Source organism: Thermobia domestica, chromosome 2 (genome assembly GCF_964235325.1).
Source record: "Thermobia domestica chromosome 2, izTheDome1.hap1.1, whole genome shotgun sequence".
In the NCBI taxonomy this organism is placed as follows: Eukaryota; Metazoa; Arthropoda; class Insecta; order Zygentoma; family Lepismatidae; genus Thermobia; species Thermobia domestica.
In genome coordinates this window covers 86,808,444-86,826,091 of record NC_137455.1, presented here as the reverse complement: position 1 = coordinate 86,826,091, position 17,648 = coordinate 86,808,444, and the positions used below count along the sequence as shown (strand labels likewise).

General features: G+C 35.8%; 2 protein-coding genes across 2 annotated transcripts in view; one reads left to right on the top strand and one right to left on the bottom strand.

Moving 5' to 3' along the window:
• The window catches only part of LOC145673881 (BTB/POZ domain-containing protein 3), a 43,200-nt gene extending 26,175 nt beyond the window's left edge, over positions 1-17,025 (bottom strand). Inside the window, exons 1-4 of the mRNA XM_081743673.1 lie at positions 16,875-17,025; positions 11,992-12,115; positions 4,991-5,127; positions 2,207-2,411 (exon numbers count right to left, since the gene is read on the bottom strand). Of these exons, the coding sequence (XP_081599799.1) occupies positions 2,207-2,411; positions 4,991-5,127; positions 11,992-12,114 (465 nt within the window). The 5' untranslated portion in view covers position 12,115; positions 16,875-17,025. The remainder of the gene's footprint in view (positions 1-2,206; positions 2,412-4,990; positions 5,128-11,991; positions 12,116-16,874) is intronic.
• A 360-nt stretch (positions 17,026-17,385) lies between these two features.
• PGAP5 (Per1-like protein PGAP5) overlaps positions 17,386-17,648 on the top strand; it is a 53,771-nt gene continuing 53,508 nt past the window's right edge. Inside the window, exon 1 of the mRNA XM_081743660.1 lies at positions 17,386-17,532. Within this exon, the coding sequence (XP_081599786.1) occupies positions 17,530-17,532 (3 nt within the window). The 5' untranslated portion in view covers positions 17,386-17,529. The remainder of the gene's footprint in view (positions 17,533-17,648) is intronic.

The following is a 17,648-nucleotide window of genomic DNA, read 5'->3' as shown; positions in this document are numbered from 1 at the left end:
GTGTAATAGCAGAAGTAAGAGAGAAAGGTCCATAGCATATGCTGAACCAAGGGTGAGAAAAACCGAGTTTGATCCAGAAATATAGGGAAGTGACTTGTAATATGAGAGAAAAATATGTACGAAGATCTCAACTAAGTTGAAGGAAATAGCGTATAAAACTGTAGTAAGACCAGCAATGATACAAATGCGGTTGACATAGTACAAATATATTAAAAAATAAAAAGGTGCTAAGACCGATAATTTGAGTAAAACAGGAAGACAAAATGAGGAATGAACAAATAAAGGGTAGAGTAAAATAGCAGATCTGAAGGAAAAGTACGAGAGACATGAGAGATGGTTTGGCCGTGTTATGAAAATGAAAGTGAATTACATGGAAACAAAAGTAACGATGACCAAATTGAGAGAAAACAACGGCAAAAACCTAAAAAGAAGGTGATGGATGGTGATATCAGGGATAAGAATCTCCATGTGAAACGCGTGAAAGACAGATCGACCTGAAGGAAGTCTATTTGAAGCAGCAGTACCATAAGAAAATGCAAAAATCTGATACAGGAAGATCTAAGTGCAAAAGAAGGTTATATTATTTTAATTCCATAATCATTTTGGGAAACACTGTTTATATAATTGTAAATTATTCATGAGTCATAGAAGAACTGCCTAACAATGTGGAAAAAAATCTTGATTATTTCAAAGAGTAATTGAAGCTGCTTGACGGGTTTTAAAAAAGTCAATTACAAGTCTCACATGTGAAGCTAAAGTTGTATGGTCGACCGTATATATTAAAAAGTAAATTTTGTACAATAATAGGATAAACAAGATCTATATACACACGTTTACCATACGTTTTGCTCACCATTAACATACTTTAAATATATCTGTGGAAATGCATTTAAGAACACCACGTATACCACGAACTAAAATCACACCACACACATTTTGTGTGTGTAAAGACATACTTAATGTACTGTATAATGTACTTCTATCCCACTACATTGGCGAACTGAAAGTATGCACTAACGAAAATATTCCATCTGCTGTCGCACACACGGGATGTAATTATGTATCCAAATTCGTTGTATATATCAGTTTTTGCCATCGACTGCACGGTAATTCAAGTGACTTCAAGCGCAGCTATGGGGCTGCGAAAGACAGGGTAGTTAATTCGCAGAGTTGATGCTCATATGGATAATGTACACAAAGGAAAACACGGGATTCTTATAGCAGATATGTCTCCCAGTAGCTCGTGACGCACTGCGAGATGCCAGGGCAGAAGGTATGTTCGGGCCAATCTAACTGATAGCACGATGACCTCTACTGTAACTAGAGCCACTGTTGTTCTCAATGTAACGCACAAATATTGAATAATCGATAATAAAGAATACTAAACCGATCTAAGTTCTCGCGTTCTCCCACGATTACTTCAGATAGCTGCCCATCACCAAGAACGTCTTTAGTGGTGTCTGGGAGGGACTGCAGTTTCAAAGCGAATAGAGGACGGTGGTATTGAGCGCTAAGAGTCGTTTCTATCTCGGACACAGTGACGACCATATGTGTGTTTATAAACCTGCAGGTAAGCCCAGTGAGAAAACGAGCGTCACATTCGCCATTCGGGATCACATTTGGCATGCTGATATAGGGAATAAACTACATTTCACTCGTTTCTGAGTTTTCAGGGGAGTGCAACAGTGCGTCATATAATCGTGACGTCGTCATTCTTGTGCTTCTACCGTAATGGAAACTTTGCGGGAGTCCATCTTTCCTCAAGGCAGTGCGTGTCCATATCCATCAGGGTAGGCATTCTTTACTCTGTATACGCCTTCTACTCTTGCCTGCTAGATCCTTGGACTTAAGCCCTACCGAACACTTGCCGGGACACGGTGAAATGATGATTAATTGTCGCGCAATAACACAGAGATCTACAACGAGCGTGGGATACCGTACCCTAGACAGACATTTAATACATGCAACCTACTTATTCCCACAACTATTTCAGTGGTTACACATGCCATAAGGAGATGAGTACTCTATTTGAACACCCCATGTAACACGTTCTGGATGTTCCACACGCGCCATGTTTGGTTTACTACCATTTATTACCTTATTCTTTTATACCAACTTTGAGCCAGACCCTGATTTCCTACTGGATATTTGTCAATGTGTTTCCACCAAATTATACACACACACATATACACATGTGCATTTTTACCTGCAAGCATTTCTCCATTAATACTGGTTCTTCAAATAGTTTGGCAAATTCGTATGCTCTGCAAGCATTCTTTGGATTTAAGTCTTGCCACAAATATTTTGTACATTCCTCGACTAAATGTGGAAGCATGTATTTCTTTGCAGCATAACACAATTCACACGCTTGATCGAACGACTGCAAGTTGATTTTATCTGTATATATATATCTAAAAGAAAAAAGGTCATATTAGTAGAGATAGTAGTAGATTTTACTATTTATATAAAAATAATAATCTAATGTTTTTACTGCAAGATATTTTAATCTTGAGGAGTACGCACAATAACACCAGTTAACTAAGCCACCTGCATAATTTGGCTTGTTTTGTAGAACCTGAATTTTCTAATGCAATGCACATTACTTATTAGTTTATAAGATGACCACCTATCCACCCAACCCTGGAACAATGAAGCAACGTTAGTCCTTCATGCATGCTTCAGCTGTTAATCTTAAATTTACCTATGTATGTTGGACACCTGAACATCCAACAGTACATCTTCTTCATTTCTTCATTTCATCTTCATTTCTTAGAAATCCATGCAAAACATCTTTTACTATTTTGGAAGATCAATGAACTCAAAAGAGAAAGAGAGAAAACTTGTGCATTAAAAGCAACTTCTCCAATTTTACACATTTCCGTGGTAAGTTTATTACTTTTTATACGTTATAGGTGAGCCGCCTATAGCCGTTATAGAGGCCTATGAAGATATACCTTTCGATTCATTTCTTTCTACACTGCACGATTGTTAGTCTAATCGAAATGCGTTTATAGATCGATGTATATCTTTTGTTTTCGTCATATTTTGAAAACACTTACCGTCTGAGAAATTTGCCAGAAATTTAAGACAAATGACGAACCGATACATGTTGAAAAAAAAAAAAAAAAATCCTTACTAGTCAACATTCATTACCATGGGGAAGTTAGACAGCTATCTGTAAATCCAAAACCAAAGGCCACTTTCGGTATTTCGCTATTTAAGAGAGCATGGATGTTTCGAGTATTTCCTTAAACTGTCATCATATTCGCATCTGTCATCATAGGCAAACCAAAAGCAATCAATGAAGAATGTGCCTTAGTGTTCTGTACATAATCAACACACTGAAATTACTCTTATGTCATAGTGCGCAAATAGCTAACTTAGATATGTATTACACGCAATGTTTTGTATTGCAGAAGTAATGTTTATTATTTACAAAATATAAACTAATACGTAGATAATATTTAGATATACATTAGAAATCTATAATAGTTTTTTTCCTCAAAACAAGATTTTTTTTCTGTAGATTGGATAATTTTGAATGGAATCAATGGTGGTCAACACAGACAGATTTTATTCTTTTAGTGACATCTTTAATTTAATGTCCCACGTTTATGCCCTTTTGGTTACAGGAGACGGATAATTAACGACAGTGAATGTTTATTAAAGAATAGGTGGAATGAGAATGTGGTCTGGAATCGAACTAAAAAGAAGGTTAAGATGTAGGGAAGTGACGTCGATTAGAAAATGCTTGTAGCTGCCGACGAAACAGTAATCGGAATTTATCAAAAACTGAACGCATAAGGTGAGGTTCTTTATTACACTTGCAAAATGTGTCAATTGTGAACTTACTACATGTATTGTATAATTACGTGTAACTAGTACCACTTTGAAGTATGGAATCATGTATCTATTCAGATTAAATATCATAGGCAAGCTATTCGATTCAACGATCTAGCTGTCAGCCGTTAGTTGGATGAGTGCTTACTCACTGTAAAGGTGGGTACTCTGTTCTTACGCTGAGCTCCTTCTTGGCTAAGCGGTTAGCATACGCGCCTATGGCGTGGGAGACCCGGGTTCGATTCCCGGCGGAAGCTCATGTGGTTCGGATTCCACGTTAATCAGTAGGTCCACGTCTCATATAGCCTCGCTGCTGAACGGGACGTTAAACTCAAAATCAACTCTGTTCTTACGCTGAGAGATTAGTTTCCAACTCATACATAATTCCTATCACAGAATGCTGAGAAATATCATAAATTACAGTTCATAAACATTACGTTGTCAAAAATAGACTGAACTCAAGTTTTAATTAACTCGGTGTTAGTGTATCTCAATACTTCGGGAACAATTTAACAGTCAGGATCAAGTGGATGTAAAGCATTAATACATCAATTTGTTCAACAGATAAGATATGAATATGAGTACAGCACTTTAGGTAATATTCAACTACGACGTAGGTGAGTATTTAATGCATTTAGATATTTAAACCTTAAAGTTACAAATCTGATATATAAACTAAACGCTACTATTTTCCATAATTAAGCAGCGCTAACCTACATTTATTGCATTAACTCTAGCTTGTCATATAATAATTTAAATATTAATAAGTTTATGTTGTAATTGGGTACCATATCTATAATTTCCCTGAACATTAATTTCAATATTGAGCCGGCATTCCTCCAATATAATTAAATATTGAGAAAATTATTACGGTAACATAATACTACGAAGTTTTCTATTTACTACATGCGTTTACTTCTGTCCATAGTAGTCATTAATATCACTCGATTTCAAATTAATATTTAAAAAAAAAATCTTGAAGTGAACAGACATGTCTATTACAGCCAAGCACCTAATAAAATATAAATTTCTACCTACCGCATACACATCTAATAGCTTTTAGTTTAGGGGTGAAAACGCGTATTATTACAGAAAGTTAGCACTGCAATTCTGCTAAAAACAATAAACCACAACAGAAAATAATCCTTACTCAAGCAAAGCTTTAAAAGCATCTGGCTGCACATCAAGAATAGGAATTGGCTCATTCTTCTCAGCCATTCCACCGAAAAACATTGCTTCGAACACCGGACTTGACATAGCCAAGAACAATTTATGTCCCCTGAATGTCTGAAAAAGAAAATCAAAGCAATCAAGTATTCATTAGCTTTATCAGACAAGAGTCTGCAAATCTCATTACCTTAATTATTGTACAGTATTTTATGTTGTTATATTTTTAGCGACAAAGGAAAAACTGCCATACTACCTAATCACAAGGCATTCATTTAGACAATCGAAAAACAAACAGCTTAAGTTACATACATGCAAAATCTCTAAAATACAGTGCATATACCACAATTCCTCTTGATATAACGTCGGAAATTGTTGATAGCATTAAAAAGAAAACAGATTTTCGGTTGTGAGGAAAAAGAGTTTTTACATAATGGCAAAAAGATCCTACCGCAATGACACCTGTAAATTCACGATGATTTAATTTATACAATGGACTTCGTGGAAGAAAATTCGAAGCAGACACCTAGAACATAGTACAGATATCTAACGTTGAAACAAATAGACATTAATTCATTTTTTGCACTTGTTCTTGTATTGCAATTATTACCAGCCTAAACTTTCGTTTGCAGGAAGGCTGATTCCATTCAAGTCAAAAGTGAGTGCACATTGGGATTTGTAATTTTGCACTCGTTGAAGGACTAAATTCTTTAGACCAACGATACGAGAATAATAATGAATATATATATACAGAGTGGAAGGTAACTCCACCGAGAAACTTTGGGAGGTGATTCCTTATAATGCATTCTGTTAGTTTAAGATTTTCGAGGTTTACTTCATATTTGGATACCAGGATGAAACTTTGCACAAGATATCTACAACTAGATCTTAGTCAAAATCCGTCGAGATACAACTCGTGCCCCCTCCGAGCAGAGGGGGATGGGAAATAGCCTTAGGCGCGCAAAGACTCCATATTAATGCACATCTTTCGGACGATAAAACTACCCATCTACTTATAAGGATGATTGTGATTTTTTTTTTTTTTTTTTTTTTTGTGAAGAAACCAGCTAACGTCTGGTATACATTTTATCCCCTCGAATGCCCCAAAAGAGGAGGGGGAAAGGATTTGAAATTTTCAAAATTTCGGCTTCCTCCACTGTAAGGGAAGGAGAAAAGGCCCCAAAGAGGTTTAAAGCCTAGTTGGGAACTCAAATTCTAGATAACAGTGAAATAACCGGTATTGCAATTATCTTAGCACTCCATCCAGTTTGGGAGGGGATGGGGCAACATTTATTTCTCAACGCCATGTTCGACAACGCCACAATTGAGAGAAATAATTTTCAAAGTATTTTTGTTGATGTTCGAGCTTTCACAGATTTTTATGGAATGTAACTTATTTCGAACTAAAAATGTATTGACAGTGTAATGTTCTCTATTTATAGGTTGTAATTAAAATAATTGACAGTAATTAGACAATTTAACCTTCGGATATCCAAGAGGTTACAAATGTGCCCCGTGCATATGTTTTACTGTATATTTTTATGTCATAGACACCCGAGGTTGAATAGCGTTGTTTACATTGTGGGCCGCACTGTAAGGAAACATATTTCCTCAATAACAATTATGTTGTAATGTGATCTGCTTATTTATGTGACAAAAACTACACTAGGGTACATTTGTACCCCCTTGGGTATCTATGTTACCATATTTGTTTGAAGTATTTTATAGTTGTATTTTGTTATTGTACAGAGCAAAATAAAGAACAGATGATATTATAGCCTATTACAATATATCGTTGCAATATTGCATTCATGTTACAATATTGCAACCTTTCCTGCCACAAAAATATTATTACGAAATTAATACAGTTCTGTAGCGTACAAGCAAATTTCCATTTCGCTAACTATTAAATTTACTCTAAACTATATAACCGCTTTCCGGGGTCTGTCCTCCGTTCTCCTGCCAATGAGTATTTTCAGGAGACCTGGACTTACCTGGACAAGACATTGACGGATATCTCCAAAAAGGGATTACAGGGTTGTTCTCAAATTGCCCGTCGGTCTCAACAACGAGATGAAACATTAGACGCCGAGAGGTTCGGATGTCTCGTCTCGAAAACCTCACGGACGATCAGGCGGTCTTTCAGACCATAACGCACACAAACATTATTCATACATACAACAAAAACACACTGGATTAAATGACACCATGCTTATTGATTAAAATACTATTAAAAAATAACGTATTAGGAAAACAACCACAACACTCAACACTGAATATATATATATATAATTATTTTCACTAATAAAATCACACTTTGCTTTTTCACTACACTATAGCCCTTTATCACTTTTATATATCTGTATGGAGGATTATGATTATGATTCCACTATAGATACTTTTCTCACACGATTAATGCACATGGGGGGATTAGCACTGTGGGGGTAACATCGGGATGATCCCACGAAGTAATATGGTTGCTGTTCCCAAAAAAATCCTTAGAGGTCAACGTTCGTCTTCAGCAAAAGTATGTAGACAGTCATCCAAAATGGAATGAAAATGTTGGAGGGCGCGTTTATAACTGATACGCACTAGTATGTGAACCTGGGACTTCACTGATTGGGGCTAGCCACAACTAGGTCCTTGACTGGCTAATAACGTATGCCCCTAAGCACAACATTATGCTTGATGCCCGATGCAACGTACGTGGTGTCTACTTGGATGTACGGAGTAACACTCATCGAACTCGGAGGTCCGAGATACGAACTGCACTGGTCGCCTGGTCAATGTTGGCAGTTCATTCTCAAAAGCACTCAGGTTAAACCACCTGTATGTACATGCAAATCGAATATAAAAAAGAATTAACGTTAATTTTAGTCCACTGGCCACGACGCACAAGACATTGCGATAACTTGGGTGTGGGAACGTTTAGATAACGAACTGTAAAGCGATGTGGCTGTCATCGTTCTGGCGCTCAGACACCTGGTGTGCTCTGGGTCCAGTATTTCCATAAATGATTGGAAAATACACTTGATTCAGTTCCAAATAACTATAGAAAATAGTTTTTGCATATTAATACGTAAGGAATATATTAATACTGAGAACCTTTGTCGCTCACTAAGATATTCTCACCACAAAGCAACGTTTTAGATATATATATGAGTAAACGATAAAAGACTCCTTTGTCCTGTTGCGTTGAAGAAAGAACTTCTTTGCGTCGCAGAATAAAGTATAAATCGAAAAATAATTACTGTCTTTACGAAATATACAAAGCGTCCACAAAAGATACTTCTATAACCTAGTGACGGTTATAACTAACCTACATTAACAAAACCAGCATAACCTAACAAAGCACAACCCAACATAAATTAACATACCAATATTACCCGATTCCACAAATAAGGATGTTTCTAATTGCGAAAAATTTGTATTGGGGTACACCTGCACCCTGTTGGGAATCCAGAGTAAAAAAAAAAAAAAAAATGTATATCCGAGGGTTAAAAATATTTTTAACATCTTTACTGTTATAAAGTTAAGAGAACAGATTTATTGTAACTTAAAATATGAAAGAAAATAGTCTTGCTTGCTTATATTTGTTTTAGAGATTTTAAATGTTCTTATATTCACTAGCATTCGTTTCATAGTATTACTTATCTTACGGTATGCATTATTTTTCTTTTTAACTTACGATATTATGTCGATATTTTAACACTAAATATATTTGGATACAGTAATTAAAAAATAAAACCTTTAAAAACAAACGCAAAATAGAATAACTAATAGCTTGAAACAATGGAAAAAGGTTATTGTTGCTATATTTATCAAAGTATGCCATTACTAAATCTAAAATAATATTTTAGCCTCCCCCCCCAAAAAATACACTAATGATAACATTTACAGTTATCACTGCTGGATGTAGAATCACACAGTGAAGTGCAAGGACGGTTGTTTCTGTAACAGCTACAGCTTCTTACACACATTGCTTTGCAGTGACAGCAGATCAGTTCAGAGGAGGATTTCGAAACCTCTGGGATCGTTGTCCAGAATGGTTGATATCCACTAGAGGAACTCCTTTTCCATATAAAGGAAATAAATCATGGAATTTTCATTTCATGTTGAAGACACTGTTTACAAATTATTGTCTGCAAAATCACATGCTTCACATGTAGTTTTACTGCATCTGCCGTAAGTGGAATATTTTTCATTGATCTGTTCCTTTTCGTGAACAAAATTCTGCGGCATTCATTTACACTTTTGATGATGCTTGTGGTGTCATATATAAGGATCGTAAACCATTCGATCATTTGGAAATCTTCATCCTGTATTTCCATAGAACTTTTTGACAAGTTATTGAAGACTTGAGTGATATCTGGCATTTTCAACAGAATATTCCAAGCCCTGGTCTTTCCAATTCCATAAAATGCTGACACAGTATCACATCCTGTAAATGCATGGAATAATGGCAATGCATTACGATTATCATCTGAAAGATTTTCCAAGAAAACGCTTAGTGAGAAAATATTCTTGTTCTTGCCAATACCAAACTCAAACCAGAGATCCTGCAAGAATTGTGACTTTGACTGCAAAAGAAGACATTTGAAGAATTCATAGACAAGGTCCGCCTTATGCAGAGTCGTTTTGACGTATGATTAGCGTCATACTAAAGGTCTAACTACTGCAGGAAACATATCAGTCGAACTCATTAGTATGGCACTAATCACGCGTCAGAACGACTCTACATAAGGCCCATTTTTTCGAGCAGTAAAAGATCGACTTCAAAATTTGGAAGACTTGACATTATTTTAGATCGATACCTGAAAGATAGTCCTAAATCAGACGCCAGATCAAAAAGAGGTAGTTGGCAGAAAATGGTTGTGAAGCCTGCAACACCTTTCCTAAAGATGTATAATAAATTTCTCCTCGATGATGACAACAAAACACAACATTTTCATCTTCTTGCCAAAGCATGTTCCAGATTTGAAAAGGACACAAAATACTAATACGGAGTGCTGAAGATCGAGTTGCTTGTTCCGCTAGAACATTCAACAGTGAAAGTTTTGCCCCATGCAATCATGAAGACGCTGTTAGCAGACTTCTGTTGCATGTGAAATTTTATGGAATTGGAAAGGCCAGGGCTTGGAATGTTCGGTTGAAAATGCCAGATATCACCCAAGTCTTCAATAACTTGTCAAGTTCTACGGAAATATAGGATGAAGATTTCCAAATGATTGAATGGTTTACGGTCCTTATATGACACGACAAGCACCACCAAAAGTGTAAATGAATGCTGCAGAATTTTATTCACGAAAACAAACAGATCAATGGAAAATATCTCACCGACAGCAGATATATTAAAACTACATGTGAAACGCGCGATTTTGCAGACAACAATTTGGAAACAATGTCATCAACGCGAAATGGAAATTCCACCATTTACTTCCTTTGGATGGAAAAGGAATTCCTCTAGAGGTCTTCAACCACTCTGGACAACGATCCAAGAGGTTTCGAAAGCCTGCTCTGAATTGATCTGCTGTCACTGCAAAGCAGTGTGTGTAAGAAACTATAGCTGAGAGAGAAACAACCGTCCTTGCATTTCACTGTGTGATTGCAATGGACAATGCACTCAATAAACGCATATACTTGAACAGTTCGGTTTATCGTTTGAAATGATTCTACAACCAGCAGTGATAACTGATAACTGTAAATGTTACCATTAGTGTATTTTTTTTTGGGGGGGGGGGGAGGGAGCTAAAATATTATTTTAGATTTATTAATGGCATACTTTGATGAAAACAGCAACAATAACCTTTTTCCATTGTTTAAAGTGATTAGTTAGTTTTATTTTGCGTTTGTTTTAAATGTTTATTTTTTAATTATTCAAATATATTTAATGATAAAATACCGATATAATATCGTAAGTTAAAAAGAAAAATAATGTATGTCGCAAGATAAGTAACACTATGAAACGAATGCTAGTGAATATCAGAACATTTAAAATCTATGAAGCGGAGATAAGCAAGACTAATTTCTTTCATATTTTAAGTTATTACAATAAATCTGTTTCCTTAATTTTATAACAGTAAAGATGTCAAAAATACTTTTTAAATTGTCTAATTATTGTTCATTATTTTAATTACAACCTACAGAGAACAGTACATTGCAAATGCATTTTTACTGCGTAATAAGTTATATTCCATAAAAATCTGTGAAAGCTTTAACATCACCTAACGGTGTCGGAAAAGCTACCTAACAACTTAGTGATCCAGAAAACAATGGATTCAACAACTGTTATATGTCACCCTCTATGGATCCTAACGGGCTAAACGAGAATTTAAACGGCATCGAAAGCGTCACAATTCATCTCAGGGAACCTGAAAACTTTGCATCGGTATTTAGGTCATTTTAAATTATTTTTACGTTCCCTACTTCCCACGCACCCATAAGCGCGCTAGAATGTATTATTTTCATGGGGGAGAACTTGGATTTAATGGGCATCGGAACTGTCACAAATCAACTTAGGGACCCAAAAACTATGGATTCAACGCTAATATTGCTCGTTTTTGATTATTTTCACATATCACCATTCTCCTTTTCAATGAGGCTTAACTTAAGACTTAAACGGTGTCGGGAGTGTCAATACACAACTCAGTGACCCGACACAGTCGGCCGTTTTCGATCATTTTTGTCATCCCCTCCTACTCCCTCTTAGATGTCTTAGATTTTTCAGATCGTCGGTGCAATGTTTCAAAGAGCAAAATATTATTTATGCCTTTATACACACTTATCCAAAGACACAAAATGTATTTCTTATTAAGCACACACACACACACACGCAATTTCTTTATTATGCATTAACTACATACAAAAATAAATAAAATAAAAATAAATGATAATAGAAAAAAGCTAGCGTTTGAAATACATTAACACACAACAAAAATGCTTCGAATGAGAATACACTGAATTAACTGCGCCACACAAACTTACCATTTGATGTGGTTCCGTGCCAATAACAAATTCACAATCACTCCATTGACCTGTCTCCAATAAGTATTGACCCCTATCGGAAACTTTCTGCTTTGTGACTTGCCAGTCACAGGGGGTTCCCATCCTGAAAAATCAGGTATGCTGTCTAAATATGCTAGATGATAAATATCAAATAAATAAATAATAAATAAATAAATAAATAACTTAAAATTTGTTCCATGCACTTGGTATTGTGACCATGAAATACTTTAAATTTGTGCGTAGCCGAAAGTGATTAGGTAGGTTTGTAGCATTATATGTACAAGTCTATTACCTCATACCTGAAGCTGTCTCGTTAGTCGATGTTTGATATATAACAAAAAACAGTGTCGCAAGAAGTTCAATGATAGAGCATTCGCCAAGCAAAGGACATATCTCACCAATTCAGCAACAATATTTCTATGTGTGCGTTTTTTTAACTTTCTTCCATAAACTTGTATTATGTAAAAATGACATAGTATTTGCAAATACTGTGTGAATAAGGAAAAAAATCTTAAAGCAAAATATTAATAAAATATGAACTGTCTCAACCAAATAATTCACCAATAAGATTGTTTGTTAAGTTAAGGGTTGAGGTTTAACTAACGAGCACAGAAAACTAAGCGTTTCACTATTAGTTATGGGGTAAAGCATCCACCACACAAAAAAGCGTCCGGCTTCGAATCCTGACCGATCGAGGGACCACATTTTTCCTTTTCAACATTACACCATATACACTGAGACTGTGTGAAAATTAATTTATGACCGTCTCTGTCTATTTACTTCTATATTTTCTCCATTATGGAGAATTATTTTACTAAACAAGTGTTGAAAACTAAAACGTAGACTGACAACCCTTGATGAGGCTCCTATTTGTTTGGTGAGATTCGTTTTACTTATAAATCCACTTTTTTTTTTTTTTTTTTTTTTTTTTTTTTTAAATAAGTAAAGAAAATTAAATTTTGCAATGGATATACTTATATGGGCAATACGAATCTTATCAAACAAAATGTAACCTGGTATTTGAACAGTGCCCCATTGTAGATATTTTTTTTTATGTATTTATAAACATTCTCTGAGGTCAGAGTATTCTGGACATTTTACAACGTGTCAAATACTCAGTGAGAGAATACAGTGTTTGCAATACGGACGGTTAGCCCTATGCACTAAGTACGAATGTGTGAGATGAGAGAGTCAGATACGCAAGCGTGTTAGGATCACTTCATCTTGGCAACTAGTACGCGACATCTGCCAATTGCCCACAAGAAGTTTTATTGAATAGAGCTCATTTTCGTTAGCCTGGTTCTAGTCCGCTTATCAGTGAGAGAGCATCCATTGGAGACAATAACTACACGGAACAGAGTGTTTCAGTACAGTAAAACATTAAAAATCAGGGTGGAAGAAGACATAATTTATTAATAGGCAGACTCTCAGTGATTACAGGAAAATCCTCATTGCCACAGAAAGAGGTCAATGTACGAGTAGGTACTGGATTCAACAAAGAAGTAAGTAGGACTACTGTCATTAAGAGATCCATACTGTCTCCAGGAATTCCATAATCTGACAGCCATGATCGTCAGTACGGATGGAGCCCCATAGAGTCTGCTATGCATTCAGATCTCCAACAATCAACAAGCTGAATCAAACTGGATGCAGAAAAAGGCTTCAGTGCGAGGAATATACTCTCACGGACGCTCATCGATATCATCGTTAAACTTTCTCCGTGACTGTACTTTTAGTTCAATATTCTTCAAAGAACATTCAACCAACAGCGAAAGGAAATGATGGATATTTCAAAACTAAATTGTGATTAATTAATGAATTCTTTATCTGTAAAACTGCTATGTAATTCCGTCTTTCAAATCGCTGCCAAGCACTGAAGTCAGCTAGCTTTCACAATTCAACATGTAAGATCATGCATTGACAAATATGATGACAGAAGTGAATTTCAGAGGTTTACGTCTTTACGTATTTCATCATGAGAACAGGAAGTTCTATAACCTCTTCTCGATTCGAGTAACACAACTACTGAGTTTTCCCAAAGTCAGGGTAGTAGTTGCTTCGAAGACCTATCAGGAGGAACACCTTGTTACTAGTGTGGATCATATTGTTCATCTAGACGACATCAATAAGAAAAGGTATGTACTTGTTTCATATTTCTCAATGCCTAGTCATGAGTCAGTGCTTGAGAAGTTTCAAATACACACTACTGATCAAAATTACACACATTAAAAACATTCCCCACATATCATATTCTTTTATTTCAACCGAAAATGAAATGAAAGCTTTGAGTTTTACGTCCCACGGTTATGCCGGTTAGGCTAAAGGAGACGGCGAAGATGAGAAATGAATGAAATGGTGGAATGAAGAAAGTGGGAGGAAACGGGAGAACCCGAGAAAAACCACGCACACAGTGTTTGTCTACCACAAGGTTCACTTGGCGGGGGCTGGGATCGAACCCGAGACCCCAAGCACCAGAGGTGAACGCTCTACCACTGAGCCACCGCGGCCCCCTTTATTTCAGCCGAAATGATTAATCACGAATGTATTGGTGTACAAACTTATCGATGTCTAGATTATTAAGAAAGTTTTGGTTGTTGCTATGACACCTCTTGCATACGTCCAATTCTATGTAGATCATAGATAACTCATAGCATAACTGCAATACAAAAAGTGATAATCAAGTGAGAGAACAAAGCTTGCAATGCAACTGCTTTCAACAGAGAGTTTATTAAAATATTTAGAATGAAAGGCACTGACTGCAGCGATGGTTACGCCGCCTGCAGCTCGATCACTAGTGTGCTTATCATATCTGTAAAATCGTGTAACTAGATAAAAACAAATGACTGTGCAGACTGAAAATGAATTCCTTGCAAGCAAATAAAAAACTGGTAAGTGGCCAGACACAAGTTGTTTCAATCTCTCAAGATGACTACCGGTACTAAAGCTGTTAAGTTTCCACAATAGAAGCGTCATAGGTCGGAAGATTACGGTATAAGCAGACCTTGATTCGTGAGTTAATTACTGTCCACTCACTATCCATCAGTTCGTCTTCCACCACATTATATTTCAGTGAAATAGATAGTGGGTTTGTAATTTCATGGAAATTTTGTTTTTCTTTGAAAGGCCTGTGTCATTAAGATGATAATGAATTTGCTGGCTTAGATTGATGCCAGCATAAACGACGAATGACGATAAGGTGGCGTTAGTTTTAGAGAACCACTACGAACCACTTGTGGAGATTTTGGTTGTTTGCTACACGAGATAGTAACTCGAGATTTTCGTTCTAAGTCGAGACAGATCTCCGGGAAGTTGCGACTATGGGTGCATATGGAACGGTGAGCGGAGTTGGAACGCTCTCTCTGATACGACATATTAGCAGTGAAGAAATTTTATACTACTATGAGCTCTCGCATTCGTCGTTTTTTTAACAGCTGTACAGTCCCTATACTAACCACAGTGATCACCCTTACAATTAACGCAACAAGGCATGGTCGTTACCTGGATTTCGCATCATGACTTTTCTGGTTACAATTCGCGCAATAGAAACAGCAGTTGCATTACATGAGGTCATTTTGTGCTTGAAATGCTGACATTAAAAGCAGTGAAGAGGACTGGGAATGCAGTGGCGTACTTTTAACCGCTAATACCCAGCTTTCGCGAAATCCGAAGGCCTTTAGTACCACTCGAACAGTTAGATTTAGAACTTCTACTTTTTTAATTCTTTAATTACAAGACAATCGAACTAGAGAAATCTCGATACTTATCTTTTCCACATTATTTATTAGTTATTGTTATGCCTCGGTCACATCAGATTTAGGCATTCTAGAAGATGGTGAGCCTGGACCCAAAATTAATGATTTTTCTCTTATCTATAGGGCAATTTTATTTTTAAAATGTATAAATAAAAACAGCATATGGTCGCCGCAGCACCACGCGTGTTCATAGGAACTAGTAATTACTCCCGCAGCAATTCTGTAGGAACACCCTCACCGAAGGATTAGCATGGCGCTAATGTGGCAATAAAAATAAGTGATGCATCAAACAATCATACAGACAACAAAAGCACATGACTCCAAAATACAAACAAAAATAGTAACACAGATAATCCTATTTTAGGTGACCAAGCATCAATTCAGATCTTATGTACTGTTTTTTAATCAGAAAATGCACTCCTAGTACCTAATGAATTATTTCTTATAGATGATGTTGCATTCTTGGACGTAGAGTTAGTTTAGGAAGACGTATAAATACAGGTGGGGGATCTGCCGTAAAAACGTCAGTGCAAAAACAACAAATAACCCGTGTTAAGTGGGAACTAAAAGCAAACTATCTTACTTTTTAGCAAACTAACTTACTTTGCTAGTTATTGGATTGTCACAGCTATTATTGAAAAAAGAAAATTCTTGCAAAGGAAAAGAAACCCTCCCGTTCTCTGTTTACATCACTTCCAGCAATTAAGTCTTGATATGTAATATTTATGTAAATGAATGACGTTATGATTCCCACACGTCTTTTACAGCTTCTGAATATTTTTAATGAGTACATAACAATGAGAATCTTTTAACTTAATATATGATAGGACAAACTTTCACTTCCGAATGTTGACTTCCGTATTTTGAGTGTCGTCTGCTTTGCGGTTATCATCAATGTAAGCTTTTACATCGAAATCATCTTTCAAAGTGAATAAAGTATTATTTAATTTTAACAGATCTATTAATAGACAGTGCATTATTCTCAATCCTCATGTTTTGACGTCAAAACACAAATATCCAGAAACAAATGCAAAGAAAAAGAACAGCTGACTTGGAAATGAGTTTGTAAGAACAGAATTACACACACTAATAATAAATTTTTATACTTACTTCACAGAAACCTGAGATTGTGCACCAAATTAAAACTATGCTATATAGTATATCCTTAACAAAACAAAACCCTTCACAAATAAAACTTCCAGCAGCCCAAAAACAAAACAACCGTCTGAACGTTCAATGACAAGGTCTGCTAAGACTTTAGAAGTCTTGAAGAACAATGAGTTCAGTTGTACACAACACTTACTTTCTCTCCATATGAAGGGACAACTATAGCTCACTGCTTTCCACTTCTATTTCTTGATGACATCAATTATTTCCTCACTGTTGTCTCAGTCTGATTTTCTTATCACGCTTGAATAATTGGTACTTTAAAGAATATTATAAAAAAAACATCTAGAATTATGCTGGATTATACTGTTGTAGTTTTCATCGGTGCTATCATCGTATAAATAATAAGCCAAATAAATTGTGACACTTACTTGGTAGTCAAGTGAATTCCACTACGGCGTAAAATATTTTTAAAATGATTGCAAATTACACCTAAATGATTGCTAATTAGGCAAATTAGGGTGAAAATATTGAAATTTAAACTTTCTCTAAATGGTCATAGTAGTTACATAATGAGAAAATTTGTAATGTAGTGGGAAGCAGAAACTTTTATTATTGTCTGTGTAGTATTATTGCAAGAGGTCGGCTGGTTCACAAAATGGTAAACAATAATTGTAACTGAAATTTGTGTAAGGTGTTTGATTTATACAGAAGTACTTGACATTGTTGTTATATATATTACATAGATATTCAAACTTTAAAAATATATATATATTA